This window comes from Saccopteryx leptura, chromosome 4, assembly GCF_036850995.1.
Source record: "Saccopteryx leptura isolate mSacLep1 chromosome 4, mSacLep1_pri_phased_curated, whole genome shotgun sequence".
NCBI classification, from domain to species: Eukaryota; Metazoa; Chordata; class Mammalia; order Chiroptera; family Emballonuridae; genus Saccopteryx; species Saccopteryx leptura.
Window position 1 is genome coordinate 35,827,869 of NC_089506.1, and position 19,409 is coordinate 35,847,277.

The following is a 19,409-nucleotide window of genomic DNA, read 5'->3' on the forward strand; positions in this document are numbered from 1 at the left end:
CTACAAGAGGCTGCTGGCAGTGGCTGCTGCTTTTGGTTCTGGAAGGGAGGGAAAGATGGAGGAGGGGTGTCCTGCAGAAAGAGCACATGTCTGGGCATGTCAGAAGCCAGAGGGAGCTGTCCCGGCCCCATCTCGACACAGGATGATTCACTGTGTCTGTGGACGAGGCTGGCCCAGCTGAGACAGACATCCCTGCCCCTGAAGGGGGTGCGGCTGCTGGGCCTCCTTGCAGTGCCACAAAGCCTGCAGACTCCTCTGTGCGACTCCGAGCCCAGATCATCTCAGGGGCCGTGGGGCGGGGGCATGGGCTAGAGACTCCAGTCCTAGGGTCTCACCTGTCTGCACACACCCAGCCCTCCCCGCCCGCTTGTCCTGTTCCTCCCGGAAAGGCCTACTCGCCCCGTAAGGCAGGAGGCAGCTCAGAGCCCACTCGCTCTTCTGCTCCCAGTCTAGTCCGGGGCTCCCTGAGGCCCAGCACCCTGAGCACCCCGAGAACAACACTGCAGACACTGCAGACGGTGGCCCCGTCCTTTCTCCTCCTGTGCAGCCCATGGTGTTAGCTGGTCAAAGTCACCACACAGGCGACTCAGGGGCAGCACCCCACATTTCAGGGGGTGACTTCCTCCTCCCACCCCACTCTCCAATCCAGACGTGCTAACATCTGTCTGGCACATTTCTCAGGGCTGCCAGCAGCTCACCCAGGAAATGAGACAGTGTTCAGGGAGAAGCATCAGGCACGGGGGTCCGAAGCAGGCCCGGCGCCACGGGGCGAATCTCTGAAATCAGGACAAAGACGATTGTATCCATTTGGAAAACAGCTTCCACTTGTGTCCCCATTAGTGGCCCCTACTACCGATGACCCTGGAGGTACTCCTGCATCCATACGACAGTTCTCACAGGAGTACACAGAATAACCTGTTTCCCTTCCCGTCTGCCCTCCTCGACCTGAGACCAGAGGCCAGGCGCCAAGTCCAGACCCAGCTCTCAGGGCTGAGGAAAGCCTTGCACCCCGCAGGCATGTCCTCAACTTTAGGAACCACTGAGGACACTGCCGTCGCTGGACAGAAGTATTTTACCCAGCGCCCACTGGTCTCACTCTGTCTGCAGACCAGAAGTTCGTGAACTCAGGGTTTGCATCTGGCGCACCTGCAGCCATGGCGGGGTTCTCGGGACTGCCCTGACTCATGGTCAGCTACCCGGGTGGGGCTCCCTACCAGGCTCTTCGGACGCCCCCCGGGCAGTGCCACCGTGCACTGCAGAGGGAAGCCCTTCTTTAATCTTCTGAAAAGACCCCAAGCGACCAAATTACTAGTCTGCTTTCAACCTCCCACCAAGTTTGTGAAGCTAGAGGAAGACACAGTGGTCTGAGAGGACCCCTGCATCCCACTGCCTTTTCCTCCCAGAACAGTGTGCAGGACAGCAGGTGGGGCTCTGCACCTGCCTGAGTCTCCTTACCAAAACCGATTAGCAATTAGTGTGATGGCAGGAGCCCCACCCTCACTGCAGGTTTCAGGGTGTGCCTGCGGATACTCCCCTCACACACTCCCTTCTCCTTCCTGGCCATCACTATTTCTTTTGGGACCTTGGGACAACAGGCCTAGGCACAGAATGCTTTGGGAAGTGAGGACCATGTACGAGACTGGACTTTCCATCATGTCCCCCTCAGACGCGGGGAGGGAGGAAGTGGGGGTCCCTGAATTTTTGCTTCCAGCACTTTCCCTGGGAAGCATGAGAACAAGGTGTACTAGGCTGATGAGTTCAGAGCTGAGGAGTCTCCCCCATCTCTCCTTGGCTGCAGGAGGGACTGTTTGGCCCGGCAGGGGAGCTGGGCCGGCCCTTCTCTTAAAGGAACAAGCAGATGAGGGTCCTATGGGAGGAGGCGGTTGGCGCCTGTCCTAGGACCAACGGGCCCCTGGACCACAGTGCACACAGTGGGGTTGGGCCTGGGCTTTCTGTGCCCAGTGCCAACACTATCCACCTGCCTGCCCACGTTTGGCTTTCCTGGGTCACTGCACTCCGTGGTTAACAGTGTCATCTTCAATAGACAAAGTGTCAGGACGACTGGGGATGAGGGAGGAAGGAGTGGAGAGAGCTAAGGTCAAAGCTGAGGGTCGCGCATGGTCTGGGACCTCAGGTCCACCCGCCGCCTCGCAGAAGGCTCTGCGGCAATTCAGACACTCTGGGAGAAGAAAATGAGATGACTTGGGGGTCACAATGGACAGAGTGGAACGTGGGGTTCTATCTGCTGTTTCTTGTGGGGAGGAGATGGCCCAGTGCTGGTTCCATTGAGATGCAGCGAGCACAGACTCCTGTCGGGAGAGAAAGTCCAGCCCAGGCCCTCTTCTGGTGCTGCTGCGAGGGCTGAACCCCAGCTGTGTCCCCGGCTCGCAGCGCTGGGACGTGTGAGAGCCGTGTCCCCTCGGTCCTCCCTGCCCTCTGAGTCAGGACGTTGGAGGTGGCCATTCATGTCTAGCAGGGGCTTCCGGGGCTTCTGGGCAGCTAGGGCTTGAGCACCCCTGTCCAGGGCGTCATGGAGTAGCCAGCAGAGGCCAGCTTGGGCCGCTCCGCCCAGCAGCAACGCCCGGTGCACGTATAGTGGGAGCCGTCCCTGGGGTGGAGAAGAGTCCAGGGTGCCCAGCAGGAAGCCAGGGCTCCAGGGATGCAGGGGGAGGCTGCAGCTCAAAAGGCCCCTGGGGATTACTTTTATCTCCTTGTACTGTAATTACTTGAATTAAACAATAATTCTGTGTGTACCGCTGGCCAAGCAGTTCTCTGTCCAGTGTTTGAAACTGATCATCGTACCTGGGACCCTGATCAAAAATGCCCTCCATCCTCCATCCCCGCTCCTGGGCTGCAAAGTCCAGTGGATGGAAGGCAGGGGACAGGCAGCAGAGGAGGGGTGGGGGAGGATGGGGGGGAGGACCAGGGGACAGGCAGGAGAGGAGGGGTGGGGGAGGATGGGGGGGAGGACCAGGGGACAGGCAGGAGAGGAGGGGCGGGGAGGGTGGGGGGAGGACCAGAGGACAGGCAGGAGAGGAGGGGTGGGGGAGGATGGGGGGGAGGACCAGGGGACAGGCAGGAGAGGAGGGGCGGGGAGGGTGGGGGGAGGACCAGGGGACAGGCAGGAGAGGAGGGGTGGGGGAGGGTGGGGGGAGGACCAGGGGACAGGCAGGAGAGGAGGGGTGGGGGAGGGTGGGGGGAGGACCAGGGGACAGGCAGGAGAGGAGGGGTGGGGGAGGGTGGGGGGAGGACCAGGGGACAGGCAGGAGAGGAGGGGTGGGGGAGGATGGGGGGGAGGACCAGGGGACAGGCAGGAGAGGAGGGGTGGGGGAGGGTGGGGGGAGGACCAGGGGACAGGCAGGAGAGGAGGGGTGGGGGAGGGTGGGGGGGAGGACCAGGGGACAGGCAGGAGAGGAGGGGTGGGGGAGGATGGGGGGAGGGCCAGGGGACAGGCAGGAGAGGAGGGGTGGGGGAGGGTGGGGGGAGGGCCAGGGGACAGGCAGGAGAGGAGGGGTGGGGGAGGATGGGGGGAGGACCAGGGGACAGGCAGGAGAGGAGGGGTGGGGGAGGATGGGGGGAGGACCAGGGGACAGGCAGGAGAGGAGGGGTGGGGGAGGATGGGGGGGAGGACCAGGGGACAGGCAGGAGAGGAGGGGTGGGGGAGGATGGGGGGGAGGGCCAGGGGACAGGCAGGAGAGGAGGGGTGGGGGAGGATGGGGGGGAGGACCAGGGGACAGGCAGGAGAGGAGGGGTGGGGGAGGATGGGGGGGAGGGCCAGGGGACAGGCAGGAGAGGAGGGGTGGGGGAGGATGGGGAGGCCAGGGGACAGGCAGGAGAGGAGGGGTGGGGGAGGATGGGGAGGGCCAGGGGACAGGCAGGAGAGGAGGGGTGGGGGAGGATGGGGGGGAGGACCAGGGGGGCCTGGGATCAGGGATGCCTCTCAGGGACCTGTTCTCAGCCTGCCAGCCAGGGCAGCAGTACATTTCTGGCTCACTGCGGGCAGGCCTAGGCCGCTGCAGCCTGCCTGTCACTGAGGAACACAGCTGGGGACCTCTGGGCTTTTTTGCAGACATAGACGAATGTGCAGAGACAGACGCCTGTGGGGAGGCACGCTGCAGGAACCTGCCGGGCTCCTACTCCTGCCTGTGTGACGAGGGCTACGCATTTAGTTCCCAGGACAACACCTGCCGAGGTACCCACCCCCAGCCGCCGCGGGCGCCACACACGTACACACCCCACACACGTAAACATGCACACGGGTATGTATGCATGTGAGTGCACATATCACACATGCGTGCACGCACACGTGCTTCTTGTTGCAGCGGGTCACCTTCTCCAACATGCTGCTGCACACAGAGATCAGATCCCACAGGGAAAGCGCCCCTGCGCTCCTGTGGCGGACTTGGGATTCCCCAGCCTCTGTCCAGCCTGCCGTCATGCGGACAGGCCTGTGAGATCTTCCCCTGCTAAGTCTCAGCCAGCTGTGTTCTCGGGGAGCACAGAGAGATGTTCTCTCTTACCAGCTTCTTGCCTGGTGTCCTAGAGGCTGCCAAAAACTTGAGGGAGATGATAAGGTGGTCCCGGCCCTCGGCCCCTCCTCCGTCTCCCCTCCAGGGCTGTCCATCGAGCCCCTCAAACACGGCAGAGACTCCCATCATGGCGCAAACCTACACCAGAACCTTCAGACCAAGCTTTGCACAGAAGTGCTTTGTTCGCCGACACGGTGGCTTAGCTTGTAACGTCCCCCTTCACCTTGCACAGTCACTGATCCCCCCAGGAGAGAGCAGAGGAAGCGTGGGCAGCCGAGGCTGGCCGGGCCTGGGCGCTGGGTGGATGTTAGAGGCCAGGGTGCATGCTCCGGGAGGGGGTCTAGGGAGTGGGTGCCTCCTGAGTCTCACAGTCTAGAATTGTTTTCACGGCGAACACGCCGTGTTGTGATCAGAGAGAAAGCACGTACCATTGCACAAGGTGAGGTTGGGGACATTTCCCTTGTGGCCGGCAGATGTGGACGAGTGTGCAGAGGGACGCTGTGAGCAGGCCTGCGTCAACTCCCCGGGGACCTACACCTGCCACTGCAACGGACGCGGAGGTCTCAAGCTGTCCCAGGACATGAACACCTGCGAGGTAGCGCCCCGCCTGTAGCCGGGATGCTCTGGCCTTGCCGTTACTTTGGCTGGGCTGCCCCAGCGGGCTGTTTTCTTGGCCCGTTAGCGGCTGGTGGGGAGGTTTGCTGGGAGAAATGATTTTGCTGAAAGACCTGGTATACTTGGGGCCACACGGAGAGACATGCGATGGGAGACAAGCTTGTCCCATCCTGGGTGTTGGGTTGTATTTGTGAGATCATTACAGCAACCCCCTACTCCACAACTGACCAGGTGGTGTGGCTCTGTAGTGTAACTCGTTTACACACAAATGAGCGTTTTCTGGCCCACCTCACGTTTGCTCGGGTCCTGAGGTGGGTATGCAGTCAGTGCTTCCTGACTTGGTGGCCCCTGGGACTCACCCCACTGTGGTCCCTCTGGGTATTGGAGAAGCTGCATTGTAGAGCAGCTTCCAGTAACGGGAGAATCAAAGGACATAATAAAACACACCTGACTCACTTACCTTGGTAAAGATAAGCTTCTGGGAAGCGTGAGTCTCCCAATACTGTTAACTGTTACTATTTTAAAACAACAAATACCATATTATTATCCATAAAGAACTAAAAAGATAAAATAAAATACATGCCAGGACAAGTAACGCAAAACCTAGAAAAATGGTCTCACTTACCAACGAAAATATACAAACAAGTCTGGCGATCAAAACACTGATGTTTTAATGATAGGCCCAGGACATCGGGGGGAAAGTTGTCACCGGCTGATGACTTTGCAGAAACAATAGTCTCCAAGGCCTCCATATATTACTTATTTTACAATATTTTGTAGGTGTGTTTTATTATATTCTACACTTTTATGTGTGTTTGAAATACACTGCTCACAAAAGTTAGAGGGTATTCTATCGCTTCATATTCATTTCATATCCCCTAATTTCTGTGAGCAGTATATTCCATAACTTAAAAAAGGACAAGGGAGAGGAGCAGGGAAGGAGGGCGGGGCGCAGCAGGGAGAGGCGCTGTTGGGCATTCAGCTGTGAGCGCAGGAGCCCAGGGCTCTTCTGGAGAGACCTGAGACCAGCCTGGCCCGGAAGCCTTTACTTGGTGGGGGGGTTACCACAGAATCTCGGGGGTTTCAGCAAGAACCCAGCCCTGACGTCCAAGCACTCCCTGTGTGTACACCAGGGGCCCCCACTGGGTGGGGGGTCGGGGTGCATACAGAGGGCTTGTCCGGTGTCCTGCCACGGCCGCCGTAGCTGGAGGGAGGGGCTGGCCCAGGGCACGCCCCTGCCTGACCCTCCTCGCTCCCGTTCTGACAGGACATTCTGCCCTGTGTGCCTTTCAACGTGGCCAAAAGCATGAAGTCCTTGTACCTGGGCCGCATGTTTAGTGGGACTCCAGTGATCAGACTGCGCTTCAAAAGGCTGCAGCCCACGAGGTGAGAAGGGGTTGGTTGCCACAAAGCAAAGCAGACCCACGGGGCCCCGGGGAAGTGGCCCCCTGATGGCTCCGCTCCCCTGTGTCCCCGGGCCGACACCGAGAATGGCCCTGGCCATGCTGGACGTGGTTCCGTCTGGGCACAGACGCCGCAGCCACAGTGGTTTCGGTGCTGGGCTCTCGCAGGGACCTTGCTCCGGGTGCCTGTGGGGGGCGTGGCCTGAGTCTACAGCACGAGGCTGCCTGCATACCTGCTTCTCTATTGATTTTTTTTTTTAACTTTCCATTGATTTGAGAGAGGGCAGAGAAGGGAGAAAGAGAAAGACAGGCATCAACTCTCTGTTCCACTTAGTGGTTCCATTTAGTTGGGTACTCATTGGTCACCTCTCATACGTGCCCTGACCTGGGATCAAAGGCATGACCTCGTCGGTGCACAAGGACGACACTTTATCCACTGAGCCACCCGGCCAGGCCTCCCTGCTTCTCTTTCCAAGGCCAGTTTGAGCTCCCACAGGGAAGAGGCCAGGAGCACCGACCTGCATGTGACTAATTTGTTTCTCGGTGCTGGCACTCAGGTTGGTGGCCGAGTTTGACTTCAGGACCTTTGACCCTGAAGGCATCCTCTTCTTTGCTGGAGGCCATCAGGGTACCAACTGGATCGTCCTGGGCCTGCGGGCTGGCCGGCTGGAGCTGCAGCTCCGCTACCAGGGCGTCGGCCGTGTCACCAGCAGCGGGCCTATCATCAACCACGGCATGTGGCAGACGGTGAGTGTGGCCTCAGCTGCCCCACCTGTGCCGGCCTGGGGTCTCCTGGGATGAGGGCCCGGCAGTTACTCGTGTGCTCATGCACTCAACCATTAGTGGGCACTGGACATGGCAGGACAGGCTCCCTGTCCCCTGGCATTACCTCATCATGTAATCACGGCTGCCACCTCGAGAGCCGTGATTCTCAGCAGGGATGGTTCCATCAGGGGACACCTGGCTGTGTCTGGAGACAGAGTTTAGGGAGTGGGAGGATGCCAGGGGGCTTCCCGGATACCCTGCAGCACACAGGATGCCCCACTGCAGAGAACCCTCTGGTTCTGACTGGTAACAGCGCTACAGCTGAGAAACCCTGACCAAGGTCCAGGCACCTGCTCCTGTCTCCATGTGGCCTGTCCAGGCTCCAGGAGCTCACCTGTCAGCCTAAGGCAGAGGCAGATGTGACACTCTGACACCATCCCCTGCTCTGGCTTCTGGAGTCCGCTCTGCTCCTGCTGAAGCCCAGGCGTACTCGCCCTCAGTGGCCTCGTTATGGAGTATGTCCTGGTGAGACCTGATTTGCAGGCAGCTGTCCCACCAGATGTTGGCGCTGGAGCACACTGCCTTGTCCTGCATCCCAGCGCCTGGAGCCAAGCAGCCTGTGACGCAGCAGGCTCCCTCCAACAGTGCAGAGGCTGCGTAGTTGGAAGTGGGCTTTTAAAAGTAAACACTTGAAAGAGAAATGAGAAAAGCATTTTTTTTTTCCTTTAGAAGTGGAGATAAAATGGAAAATTTCACCCGTCCTCTCTGAATAAAAACATTGTAGGTGTTTGCGAATAGTTCCAACCTGTCAAGGACTGTTCAGTTCCTTCTTTCCTAACCTCTTCAAGTGCAAGTGTCTCCAAAGCTGTAGAGCCACAGCTGAAACAATACCCCCGGAAGGAAGCAGCCTCCGGGGTGGAAGCCGGGGTCCCACCCCACCGTGGGGCGCGAGGGGACCTGGGTGGGGCTGAGGGGCAGGGCAGGGTCAGCCCAGAGACGGTGTCCTGCCGTCCTGCCGTTTCTAACCGGTCCCCTGCCCCCGGGAGCACCCCCACACAGACACCACGTTCTTTTGACCAAACTCAGACCCAAGTTCCTAAAGGTTTCTCCATGTTAGCCAGAGAGGAAATTGATAGATTTCTGGAAGATTAGGAAGAAACACAGTATATAGAGCGATAGATTTATTTATTTTTTTCTACACAGACAGAAACGAATGGAAAGTTTTACAATGAATTCATGTGCTCATTTAGCATTCAGTGTTAGCCAGGTACTGAGTTAAGTGTTGGAGATTTAGAAATAAGTCTTCCTGCCTTCACGGTGCACAGCTAAGGATAAGAAGGACCAAAATGGGGAAGCAGTGACGTTAGGGCTGACCCTGTGGGGCAGTGACATCAGGGCTCACCCAATGGGACAGTGACATCCGAGCTGACCCTGTGGGGCGGTGACATCAGGGCTCACCCAGTGGGACAGTGACATCCGAGCTGATCCTGTGGGGCAGTGACATCAGGGCTCACCCAGTGGGACAGTGACATCTGAGCTGACCCTGTGGGGCGGTGACGTCAGGACTGACCCTGTGGGGTGGTGACATCAGGGCTGACCCAGAGGGGCGGTGACGTCAGGGCTGACCCAGTAGGGCAGTGACATCATAGCTGACCCTGTGGGGCGGTGACGTCAGGGCTGACCCAGAGGGGCGGTGACGTCAGGGCTGACCCTGTGGGGCGGTGACGTCAGGGCTGACCCAGTAGGGCGGTGACATCATAGCTGACCCTGTGGGGCGGTGACGTCAGGCACAGTTCCCACTCCCTGGCTGAGGGTTAGGGAAGGGTGCTGAGACACGAGGTGAGAGGAGCGGCTCTGAGCAGGTTTCCTTCCAGGGAGAGGAGGAAGCGCAGCAGTGCTAGGAAGGACCTGGCAGAGCCTGAGCCGCCCCTCCGGCTGCATGGAGGTTGTGGGCACACGGAGGCAGGGGGGCGATGTAGGTGACGAGCACAGTCAACCTAAGGTTGGGCGTCTGTTGGTCCCAGGTGGTGATGAGCGTGGTCCCCGAGGTTGGGTGCCCCTCAGAGGGTGCACTCCCACCTCTCACGGCACTGGTTTTCTTCAGATCTCCGTTGAGGAGCTGGAGCAGAATCTGGTCATCAAGGTGAACAAGGATGCTGTTATGAGGATCGTGGTGGCGGGGGATCTGTTTCGGCAGAACCGAGGGCTGTACCATCTGAACCTGACCGTGGGAGGCATTCCCTTCAAGGAGAAAGACCTCGTCCAGCCTGTAAGTGCCGTCACTAGTCCCTGGGGTCAGAACCTGGGCTCGGTCTGAAGACAAGGTTTAAGTGCAATGCATTTAGCATTGACCAGGTTTGGCAAAGGACCCAGGAGAAAGGTAACATTTTCCTAGACATTAACAAGTAGCAGGTGCAGCTTATATCATTAATCTCACCATCAGTTTCTGTGAGACTCCTTTGAGTTTTCCTCTGAATTGATAATAAAAATGTCTATTTTGCAGTGGAGATAAAACACAATGAAATTATTCTTTAACAAAAAAAGAGCAATCAACTTTTTTGGACAATTCCCAAGAACATGTGGGGTGTTAACCCTGCCAGGATTTCCATAGGGGAAAAAGACCTAATGGGGAGGTCAGTACTGGTCATTCTCAGCCCTGCCTTTGCTCACCCTTCCCCACCCCACATGCCTTTGCCCCTCATCTGTGTCCCTCCATCTCCCAGCATGCTGATGTCCGTGTGATGATGATTTCCACACCAAATATGAGAAATGAGTCATGAGTATGTTGATGTTCCACAGAGCGGGCGGTATTAGCACTGTCTTCCCTCTGGGGGTGGAGGAAGGATGTCCTCCAGTGTCAGGCCCTCGTTGCAGGGCTCCCATCCCGTAGTTACCATTTCCTCAGTGCACAGGTAAAAGCTGAGGTAACCCTGATGTGCTTAAAACCACCTAGAAAGTGGATGGCCGGGGCTGGACTCAGAATCGCTGGCCCCTGGACTTCCACCTGGGTGCCGGGCAAGCATGCCGGCACACCTGCTGGGTAGATGCTGCCTCGCCCCACACCCTCTCGGTGTGTAGTCAGTACTCTTCACTCTGCTTCCCGAGTGGGGACATGCAGTGCAGACAGAGCAGCTGGGGTTCACTCCGCGACACGTGTTCTCCTCATCCCGCATGGAGAGAGGGCCCACCGTGTGTGCTATGCTCGGAGGTGTCCCTGCAGCGAGTCACTTGTCAAGTAAAGCGCCCTTTTGTGAAATAAAGAACATCCACACATAGGGTTTTGTCCATTCTGCCGCAGACGTCCACGTGAGCCCAGAGGGGACCCTGTTCATCTGACGGGTGTGGCGCCAGCCACGCAGCCTCTCATCACGGTGTCTGGGAGCCTTGGGGCTCCCAGAAGACCACTGGGATCTCTGTGTCTTTCCAGATAAACCCCCGCCTGGACGGCTGCATGAGGAGCTGGAACCTAATGAACGGGGAGGACAGCACCATCCAAGAAACAGTTAAAATGAACACGAAAATGCAGTGCTTCTCTGTGACGGAGAAAGGGTCCTTCTACCCCGGGAACGGATTTGCTTTCTTCAGCATTGGTTACGGTAAGTCTTGGCTCCTAGGGGGGGATGGCTGGGGCTGTACTTTAAGCCAGTAGACACTAAAACAATAGAAAAACCAAGAAACAGCTTCTTACCCAGGATGACTGTCAGGGACCCCCACCACGGGCTGTGGGGCAGGGCACAGGCCCACCTCTCGGGTCTGTTTGGAGTCAGCCAGTGAGGAGGTGAGGAGGTGAGGAGGTGAGGAAAGTCGGGTGGAGGGGGAGAAGGTGGCCCCCTGCTGGAGCTGCGGAGGCCGGGCGGGGGAGCCGGGTCGGAGGACAGTGCTCTCGAGGAGGGCGCTTTGCCGGAGGTTCTGAGACAAGACAAGCTCAGGTGTGTCCGAGTGGGCGGAGAAGCTCCCTGAACCGTACTTGACAGTGCAGTGGCCACTGACTCACAGGGAGTAAAAGCGGGGGTGGGGGGGAGCGGCAGGAGCTAAACATCTCAGGGTGACTGCCGTGAGGACTCTAGTGAACTCAGGGTTCAAAAGGAAAAGAAGAACCCGGGAAGGAGAGGGCCACAGCAGATGAATAGCAGCCGGTGACCCAGCCCCGGGACACGGCCAGGAAGGCGGACATTCTCCAAAGAACTGAGGCTCACTGGGCCAGTGTGGAAAGCAACAAAGGGGCTTTTCATTCGTACCTGGAGAAAGAAAACGCACGTGAAGGGACATGAAGCTGGTCTGCGGCACCTGCAGCCAGCGGGCAGAAGGCAGGAGACAAACGGACAGGAGGAGAGGCGGGCGTGGCAGCGGGGGCCCTCTGAGTGTGTGTGGGGGCACAGAGGGCCTGAGGTCAGTGGGGTACCCCTCGTCCATCAGTTACAGCGGTCTCGGAAGTGCATGTAGTTCCAGGGGGTCGGCCAGAGGCCCTCCTGACTTCCGTACAGCAGAGCCCTTAATTTCTTAACACAAAACACCACACATCTCTCTGTTTCCTTTTATTATCAAATTAGTGCCAATTTACAGTAAAAACAAATAACTCCAGCGTGCTGACAAATAAGTATTCACTTAATCATAAACTTGACACAAAACGAATTAACATTCCAGATCACGTTAGCCATCGCCCAGTGACACCGACCCTGCTCTGAGGACGTGGGCACGAACGATTCGGATGGGTGGGGGATGGCTCAGAAATGCTGTTGTCTTACTCTGGACTCACAGATTTTCCCTAGTCGTCTTCTCAGATTCAAAATGAACCTTTAATTCTTGAGCACATACCAGCTGGAGCCCTCCATCGTCACTATGCCTAAGTTCATAGACATATGAACTCCGGTGGCTTTGAGCTGGGGAATGTTAGGAGAGTCATATATCCCGGCCCAGGAAGGTGCACGTGCCCAGAACTGTGCGAGCTCTCTCGGCGTGTTCACAAGCTCCCTGTAGCCTGCACAGGGAGCCCACGTCCAGAGCCTTCTCTGTCCAATAGCTGCTATGGGTGCTTTCTGAGTCCCCCTGGCCCCTGGCCCCTGGCCCACACCTGGCCCAGGCGGGCTCTGTGGGAATGCTTCACGCGTTCTCTTCCGTGGCCCGCTGTTGCCCTGATCCCAGCGTTGCTGCAGGGGCCATCTGTCCTGGGCCATTTCTGGCTTGGCCCTGCCTCTCTCCTCATTCCCACCCTGCAAGAGTCTCCTCTCTGTTCCTAAACTCTGAGCCTTGTATGGCTTTGCCCGGCTCATCACCCCAGGGCAGGCAACATGCTCCCTCCTTCAAACCTCACCTCCGCACATCATCCCCAGCTCCCAGCGGGACCTCCACGTTCAAGGAGGGCCCATCTAGTGAGGCAGAGAGGAGACCTGCTTCTTCCTCCTTAGCCAGACCAGCCATCCTTTCAGGACCAGGTGTCACCATCCTCCTTGGTATCTTTTCTTTTTTGTCAGAGCATTACTGTGTCATTAAAGGGAGTTTTGAGAAAAGAACCATTCTCTCCTAATTGTACCTCCTGTTATAATACATACATTGTTCCTTTAGCCTTCGTCTTTGTACATAGAAAGCTAGGACATCATTATAATATTTAACATCAAGTCATGTAATATAGAATATTTAATTCTTTTTTTCACTCAACATTATTAACATTTTTTATGCTATAACAAAGGCATCACAGGTATAATGACTGCAAACACTCCCATGACTATCTATGTCACGGACTGCTTACCATTTTTGCTGTGTGGATTTGGTCTGTGAGTTCTGTGACAGCGAAGTTCAAGTGGTATTTAGGACTGGATGCATTTTAATAAATCTTGAACTATACCATTAATGTCCACTTTATAACAGAAAATACTCATTGGGAAGTTACAGGTTCTGTACTCTTTCACTCGTAATAGTTCAAAACCAGTTTGGACTTACTTGGTCTCGAGGTTTGAGAAGCCTGGGGTAGGATGGGGTCCATGGTAGATCCTGTCCTGTGCCCCTGTGCCTGAGAAAACTTCCCAAGGAGAAGCGAGGCATTGGTGCCTTCAAAAATGCCCTGACAGCCAGCCATCTGCCTAAACCCCATCAGAGGGGAACCTCACATTACCAGAGAACACTCTTCTCTCTTCCTTCACAAATAAAACGGGAACTTGGCAACAGAGGAAAATGCTATATATCTGTGTGTGTGTGTGTGTGTGTGTGTGTGTGTGTGTATGTATGTATATATATGGTTATTTTTCCAAAATTCTGTGTGCATTCCGTTCAATAAGCAATTCTTGAGGACTGACCACAACAGACGCTACTTAGGCATGAGACCCACAGATCATTCGAGGAGCTCACAGTCCAGTGGGGAGAGACGGACGCTAGTGTCATGCTTCACCCTTGATGCTAACCCCAGCTGAGCTCGAATGTGTGCCAACATCACTTCAGTGCCGTTCTGCCTAAACACTGCTCCCTCATCAGGATCTGAAGTTCTTATGAGATAGAAACACTTAAACACCAAGAGGGCAGAGGTTTTCTTCCGGCTTCTTCATCAGCACCCTATTCAAACATAAGGAGGAATCATGGAATGGTACATGCCCTCAGGGAACCAAGATCCAGCCCATTCTACAAAAATGTGGTTGTTGGAACTGTTTAAGACATAGATAGACAGTATATACATATTTCATTTAGATGAATTTTATATAATATATCACTTATATATGCTATATATAATGTATCTTTTAAAAAATCACTCCACTGAGGCATTATAATAGTAAAAAATGAAATGCAACTCAGACTATAACGCTATATATGTGGCAGCTTCTATTTGCATTTTAAACTCTTCAAAGAACTTCCAAGCAACACCACATTCCGTGGAAAAAGCTGAGTCCTACAAGAGAGGAAGTTAGGGAGCCCAGGGTGGGTGGGCACCCCTGGCCCACATGGCAGGCTTGCGCCTGTGGTCCCAGCAGGCCTGAGCATCTCGTCTGGTGGTCACTCGGTTGGGTGTTGGGGAGGTCAGGACGCTGGCATGGCCAGGAAGGAAGCAGCCATCCTCAGGTGGCCCCGGTGCCTTTTGACTGTGGGTGGAGCCTGAATCAAGTGCCCAGGTTGTCCTGTCACTTCCCAGCTCTGGGCCGTTGGCTCCAACAGTGATGGTTTCTGAAAAGCTCAGCACTGAGTTCTTGTTTGGCTTCCTAACTGCTGCTGCAGTGCCCAGGGCAGGGTTGGGGGCTGTAGCTGGCACACCCTGCTCACTCCCATCTTTCCCTCGTTTGTATGGCCTCTTGATGTGCCATCTTCCTCGCAGTGCGGACATCCTCGGATGTTGGGACCGAAACAACCTGGGAAATAGAGGTCGTGGCTCGGATCCGCCCCGCCACCGACACGGGGGTGCTGTTCGCCCTGGTGGTTGACGAACACACTGTCGGCCTCTCGGTGGCCCTGGTGGACTACCACTCAACCAAGAAGCTCAAAAAACAGGTACTGTTTGCTATCCTGCTGCAAGGGTAGAGGGGCTGCCCCCGCTTCCAGCCAGCAGCCCTCCCTGGGGCTGGGTCCCCCTTCCCCTGCTCTGGGAGTTCTTTCCCACCCTTACCCGTCTCTCACCAGTCTGACCAGCTGTGCACGGCTTGAAGACGTTGTTGACATAGGTCCCCTGACACAACTGTACATCTAAGCTGGTGTGGGCTGGGGGGCCAGGGGCCTGGAAGCAGACTGCACAGTGGGGTCACGGCTGGGGGGCCAGGGGCCTGGAAGCAGACTGCACAGTGGGGTCACGGCTGGGGGGCCAGGGGCCTGGAAGCAGACTGCACAGTGGGGTCACGGCTGGGGGGCCAGGGGCCTGGAAGCAGACTGCACAGTGGGGTCACGGCTGGGGGGCCAGGGGCCTGGAAGCAGACTGCACAGTGGGGTCACGGCTGGGGGACCAGGGGCCTGGAAGCAGACTGCACAGTGGGGTCACGGCTGGGGGGCCAGGGGCCTGGAAGCAGACTGCACAGTGGGGTCACGGCTGGGGGGCCAGGGGCCTGGAAGCAGACTGTACAGTGGGGTCACGGCTGGGGGACCAGGGGCCTTGAAGCAGACTGCACAGTGGGGTCACGGCTGGGGGGCCAGGGGCCTGGAAGCAGACTGCACAGTGGGGTCACGGCTGGGGGACCAGGGGCCTTGAAGCAGACTGCACAGTGGGGTCACGGCTGGGGGGCCAGGGGCCTGGAAGCAGACTGCACAGTGGGGTCACGGCTGGGGGACCAGGGGCCTTGAAGCAGACTGCACAGTGGGGTCACGGCTGGGGGGCCAGGGGCCTTGAAGCAGACTGCACAGTGGGGTCACGGCTGGGGGACCAGGGGCCTGGAAGCAGACTGCACAGTGGGGTCACGGCTGGGGGACCAGGGGCCTTGAAGCAGACTGCACAGTGGGGTCACGGCTGGGGGGCCAGGGGCCTGGAAGCAGACTGCACAGTGGGGTCACGGCTGGGGGGCCAGGGGCCTTGAAGCAGACTGCACAGTGGGGTCACGGCTGGGGGACCAGGGGCCTGGAAGCAGACTGCACAGTGGGGTCACGGCTGGGGGACCAGGGGCCTTGAAGCAGACTGCACAGTGGGGTCACGGCTGGGGGGCCAGGGGCCTTGAAGCAGACTGTACAGTGGGGTCACGGCTGGGGGGCCAGGGGCCTGGAAGCAGACTGCACAGTGGGGTCACGGCTGGGGGGCCAGGGGCCTTGAAGCAGACTGCACAGTGGGGTCACGGCTGGGGGGCCAGGGGCCTTGAAGCAGACTGTACAGTGGGGTCACGGCTGGGGGGCCAGGGGCCTGGAAGCAGACTGCACAGTGGGGTCACGGCTGGGGGACCAGGGGCCTGGAAGCAGACTGCACAGTGGGGTCACGGCTGGGGGGGCCAGGGGCCTGGAAGCAGACTGCACAGTGGGGTCACGGCTGGGGGACCAGGGGCCTGGAAGCAGACTGCACAGTGGGGTCACGGCTGGGGGGCCAGGGGCCTGGAAGCAGACTGCACAGTGGGGTCACGGCTGGGGGGCCAGGGGCCTGGAAGCAGACTGCACAGTGGGGTCACTTTCCTGCCTGTATAGTTGGCCACCTCAGTGGTTTAGAACCATTCGACTTTGTTGCCCATATTTAAGTTGATGACTTTACTAACAAATCCAGATTTCCTGTTTTTCTTGAAAAGGCAGATGTGCAATCATAGCCCAGACCCTCTGAGAACATCGTTCCCTGGGTGACAGAGGCAGAGCTCTGACAGCTTGCCCCCTAGACAGGACCTGCCCTGTCCACTTTAACACAGTCCACACCCCTCCCTACTATCCTGACTCTTAAGTCAGCTGTCTCTGGTCTTTGGGCTGTTTTCTTAGAGAACAGCTGAGAGGCACTAGAAATAGGTTTCATTCTCTGGCCATTGTCCAAAGTGGGAAACGGGTGACCTAGGGGAGTACCCATTCACCAAGTCAGCCTGTCCTCAAAACAGTCCTGACCAGGACGAGCAGTAACCGGTGTGGTTTACACCCAGACGCACCCCCACCCCCACCACCAAGGCACGGGTCCACTCTCATACCAGTCCCAGGCGATGACGTAGCTGTGGGGACCGCTGGGTGGGGAGAGGGAGGAGGAGAGTCCAAGCCTGCCTGTGCTACAGAGCATTTCTCTTCTGGGTGTTCAGAGTGTGTTTCTAGTCCGTGTTTATCACACTGTTTCTGAGCTGTGTTCCGCCTGGCAGGAGCACCCCAGACAGCAGGACCCAGCTGCCTGCTGGGATGTTTATGTCCACTGCTCTGCATGGGTGGCTTCCTGTGATGCCCGTGGCCCGCAGGAGCGCCCGGCCCCAAGGGGGCTCAGGGCATGGAGCAGACTGGGAGGCCGGCAGCCCAGGACGGGGCACACAGGGTCTGAGTTGCAGGGCTGTGCTGCCCCCACCCCGGAGGGCTCAGGGCGTGGAGCAGACTGGGAGGCCGGCAGCCCAGGACGGGGCACACAGGGTCTGAGTTGCAGGGCTGTGCTGCCCCCACCCCGGAGGGCTCAGGTATGTTTCTCCCCTGCAGCTGGTCGTGTTGGCCGTGGAGAACGTCACCCTGGCCCTGATGGAGATCAAGGTCTGTGACAGCCAAGAGCATGTGGTGACCATCTCCGTGAAGGAGGATGGGGCCACTCTGGCGGTTGACGGCACCAAAGGCCAGAGTGAAGTGAGCCCTGCAGAGCTGCAGGAGAAGCTGGCCGTCCTCGGGAGTCACCTGCAGGGCTCTGTGCTCACCTTCGTTGGGGGGCTGCCAGGTAGGGCCCCCTGGGGGGCTGCACACTTGGAGGAGGAAGGACTGCCTGTCCTGACCCCCCCCCCCCCAGCTCACTCACCGCAAACGGAACTGCCAGTTTCTGTCCTGAGACGGACTTTTGTTTTAGAGACAGAGAAAATAGAGAGAGGCCCAGTGCTGCCCTTGTGCTGCCTTCATGTTCATCAACACTAGCTTAGCAGCTGATAGTTGAGGTTGAGGACATGCTCATGGGAACAAGCGGCAGCCCGAACCTGCCCTGCCCCCCCCCCGCATCCTCCAGGAGCGCCCTGCTGAGCATGCGTCGGAGGGTGGCTCTGGCGAAGGTCCGTGGGAAGGCCTAGCTGAGCGCGGGCCAGGCTGGAGCCAGGTGCCCCAGCGCCTGGGCCTGCCTTCCCCCCTGAGTCCTGGTGCCCAGCTGCTGTGGCAGTGAACAGAGTCACCGCCCAGGGTGGGCCAGCATGCAGCTGCCTCCTCCAGATGGGCAGGGCTTGCTTCTGATCAGCTGGAGAGTGCCCTTGCCCGTGGTGCCTGTCATGAGCCCGTCATGAGCCTAGTGATCAGGGCTAAGTGGTAGAAGGCGGACGAGGGCCAGGTGCTGGTTATGTAAGCCGGTCTCCGTCTGCTCCCATGCCTCAGCGCAGGTTCTCACTCGCTTCAGAGAGCAGGGTTTCTGTCTTGGCGACCAGACACAAACTCCATTTAGTTTTCATAAACAAAGCTTTGAAGAGGGTGCGAGCGGGCCGGGGAGCCCTGCGGCACGAATGATTCATTTGGGCCAAGAAGAAGATAATATTTATTTAACTGATTTGATTATCTGTGTATACTTCCTTGGGGGTAAAGGGAGGTTTCTTGCCGAAGCCCGACTGGCAGATGTTCAGTGCTTGCCTGCAGGCACATAGCCAAGCCAGGCTGGTGACGTTCTGGAAGTAAAGGAAACGGTGCCCTTGAGGACAAAGGCCAGGGACTGAGAGGGACCCACGGTGCCAGTAGCACTGCGGCGGGGACACCAGGTGGGGAGCAAACCTAAGACAGTGTCTGTTCTTCTCCCCGCCGGCCCAGAGGTGCCAGTGACCTCAGCACCAGTCACGGCTTTCTACCGCGGCTGCATGACGCTGGAGGTCAACCAGAAGACGCTGGACCTGGACGAGGCCTCCTACAAGCACAGTGACATCACGTCGCACTCCTGTCCCCCGGTCAAGCAGGCCACCCCCTAGACCGACCACTGTTGCAGGATGAGGAGGCACAGCGCACTCCTCACGCTTTCTGTTTGACACAGCAAGCAGGGCAGGTGGCAGCCACCCCAGCCCACCCTGTGTGAGCAGCTCCCCGAAACACTGAACCCTCGCGAGCTGAGTTCCTTCTGAGACCTTTCTCTGCCTTGTAATATATGTGTAAATAGTTGAGAGGACTAATGTTAATGACCCAGAAAGACACCCCCACCCCCCGAAGCATCCTGCGTGAGGCTGGGCTCCAAGGAGCTGATCGGAGGGGGAGGCGGAAGGCCCGCATATGCCAGAGGGGACCCAGGAACATAATTCTGTTATTTTTATTACCAAGTGCTTCTTTCTGATCTAAAAATATGGAAAAATAAAATATTTACAGAAACCTTTTTAACTCTGTGTTGGCAGTCCCTGCTCCTTGCATCTTTTTTTTTTTTTTTTTTTTGTGACAGAGAGAGACAGAGAGACAGACAGATAGGGACAGACAGACAGGAAGGGAGAGAGATGAGAAGCATCAGTTCTTCATTGCAGCTCCTTAGTTGTTCATTGATTGCTTTCTCATATGTGCCTTGACTGGGGGGCTACAGCAGACCGAGTGACCCCTTGCCCAATCCAGC

The 19,409-nt window shown here is 57.5% G+C and overlaps 1 protein-coding gene across 1 annotated transcript in view; it reads left to right on the forward strand.

Moving 5' to 3' along the window:
• GAS6 (growth arrest specific 6) overlaps positions 1-19,186 on the forward strand; it is a 44,345-nt gene extending 25,159 nt beyond the window's left edge. The window contains exons 7-15 of the mRNA XM_066380492.1: positions 4,070-4,192; positions 5,003-5,124; positions 6,412-6,530; positions 7,105-7,294; positions 9,417-9,581; positions 10,740-10,908; positions 14,607-14,779; positions 17,345-17,573; positions 18,632-19,186. Coding sequence (XP_066236589.1) covers positions 4,070-4,192; positions 5,003-5,124; positions 6,412-6,530; positions 7,105-7,294; positions 9,417-9,581; positions 10,740-10,908; positions 14,607-14,779; positions 17,345-17,573; positions 18,632-18,786 — 1,445 coding nt within the window. The 3' untranslated portion in view covers positions 18,787-19,186. The remainder of the gene's footprint in view (positions 1-4,069; positions 4,193-5,002; positions 5,125-6,411; positions 6,531-7,104; positions 7,295-9,416; positions 9,582-10,739; positions 10,909-14,606; positions 14,780-17,344; positions 17,574-18,631) is intronic.
• The last annotated feature ends 223 nt before the right edge of the window (positions 19,187-19,409 follow it).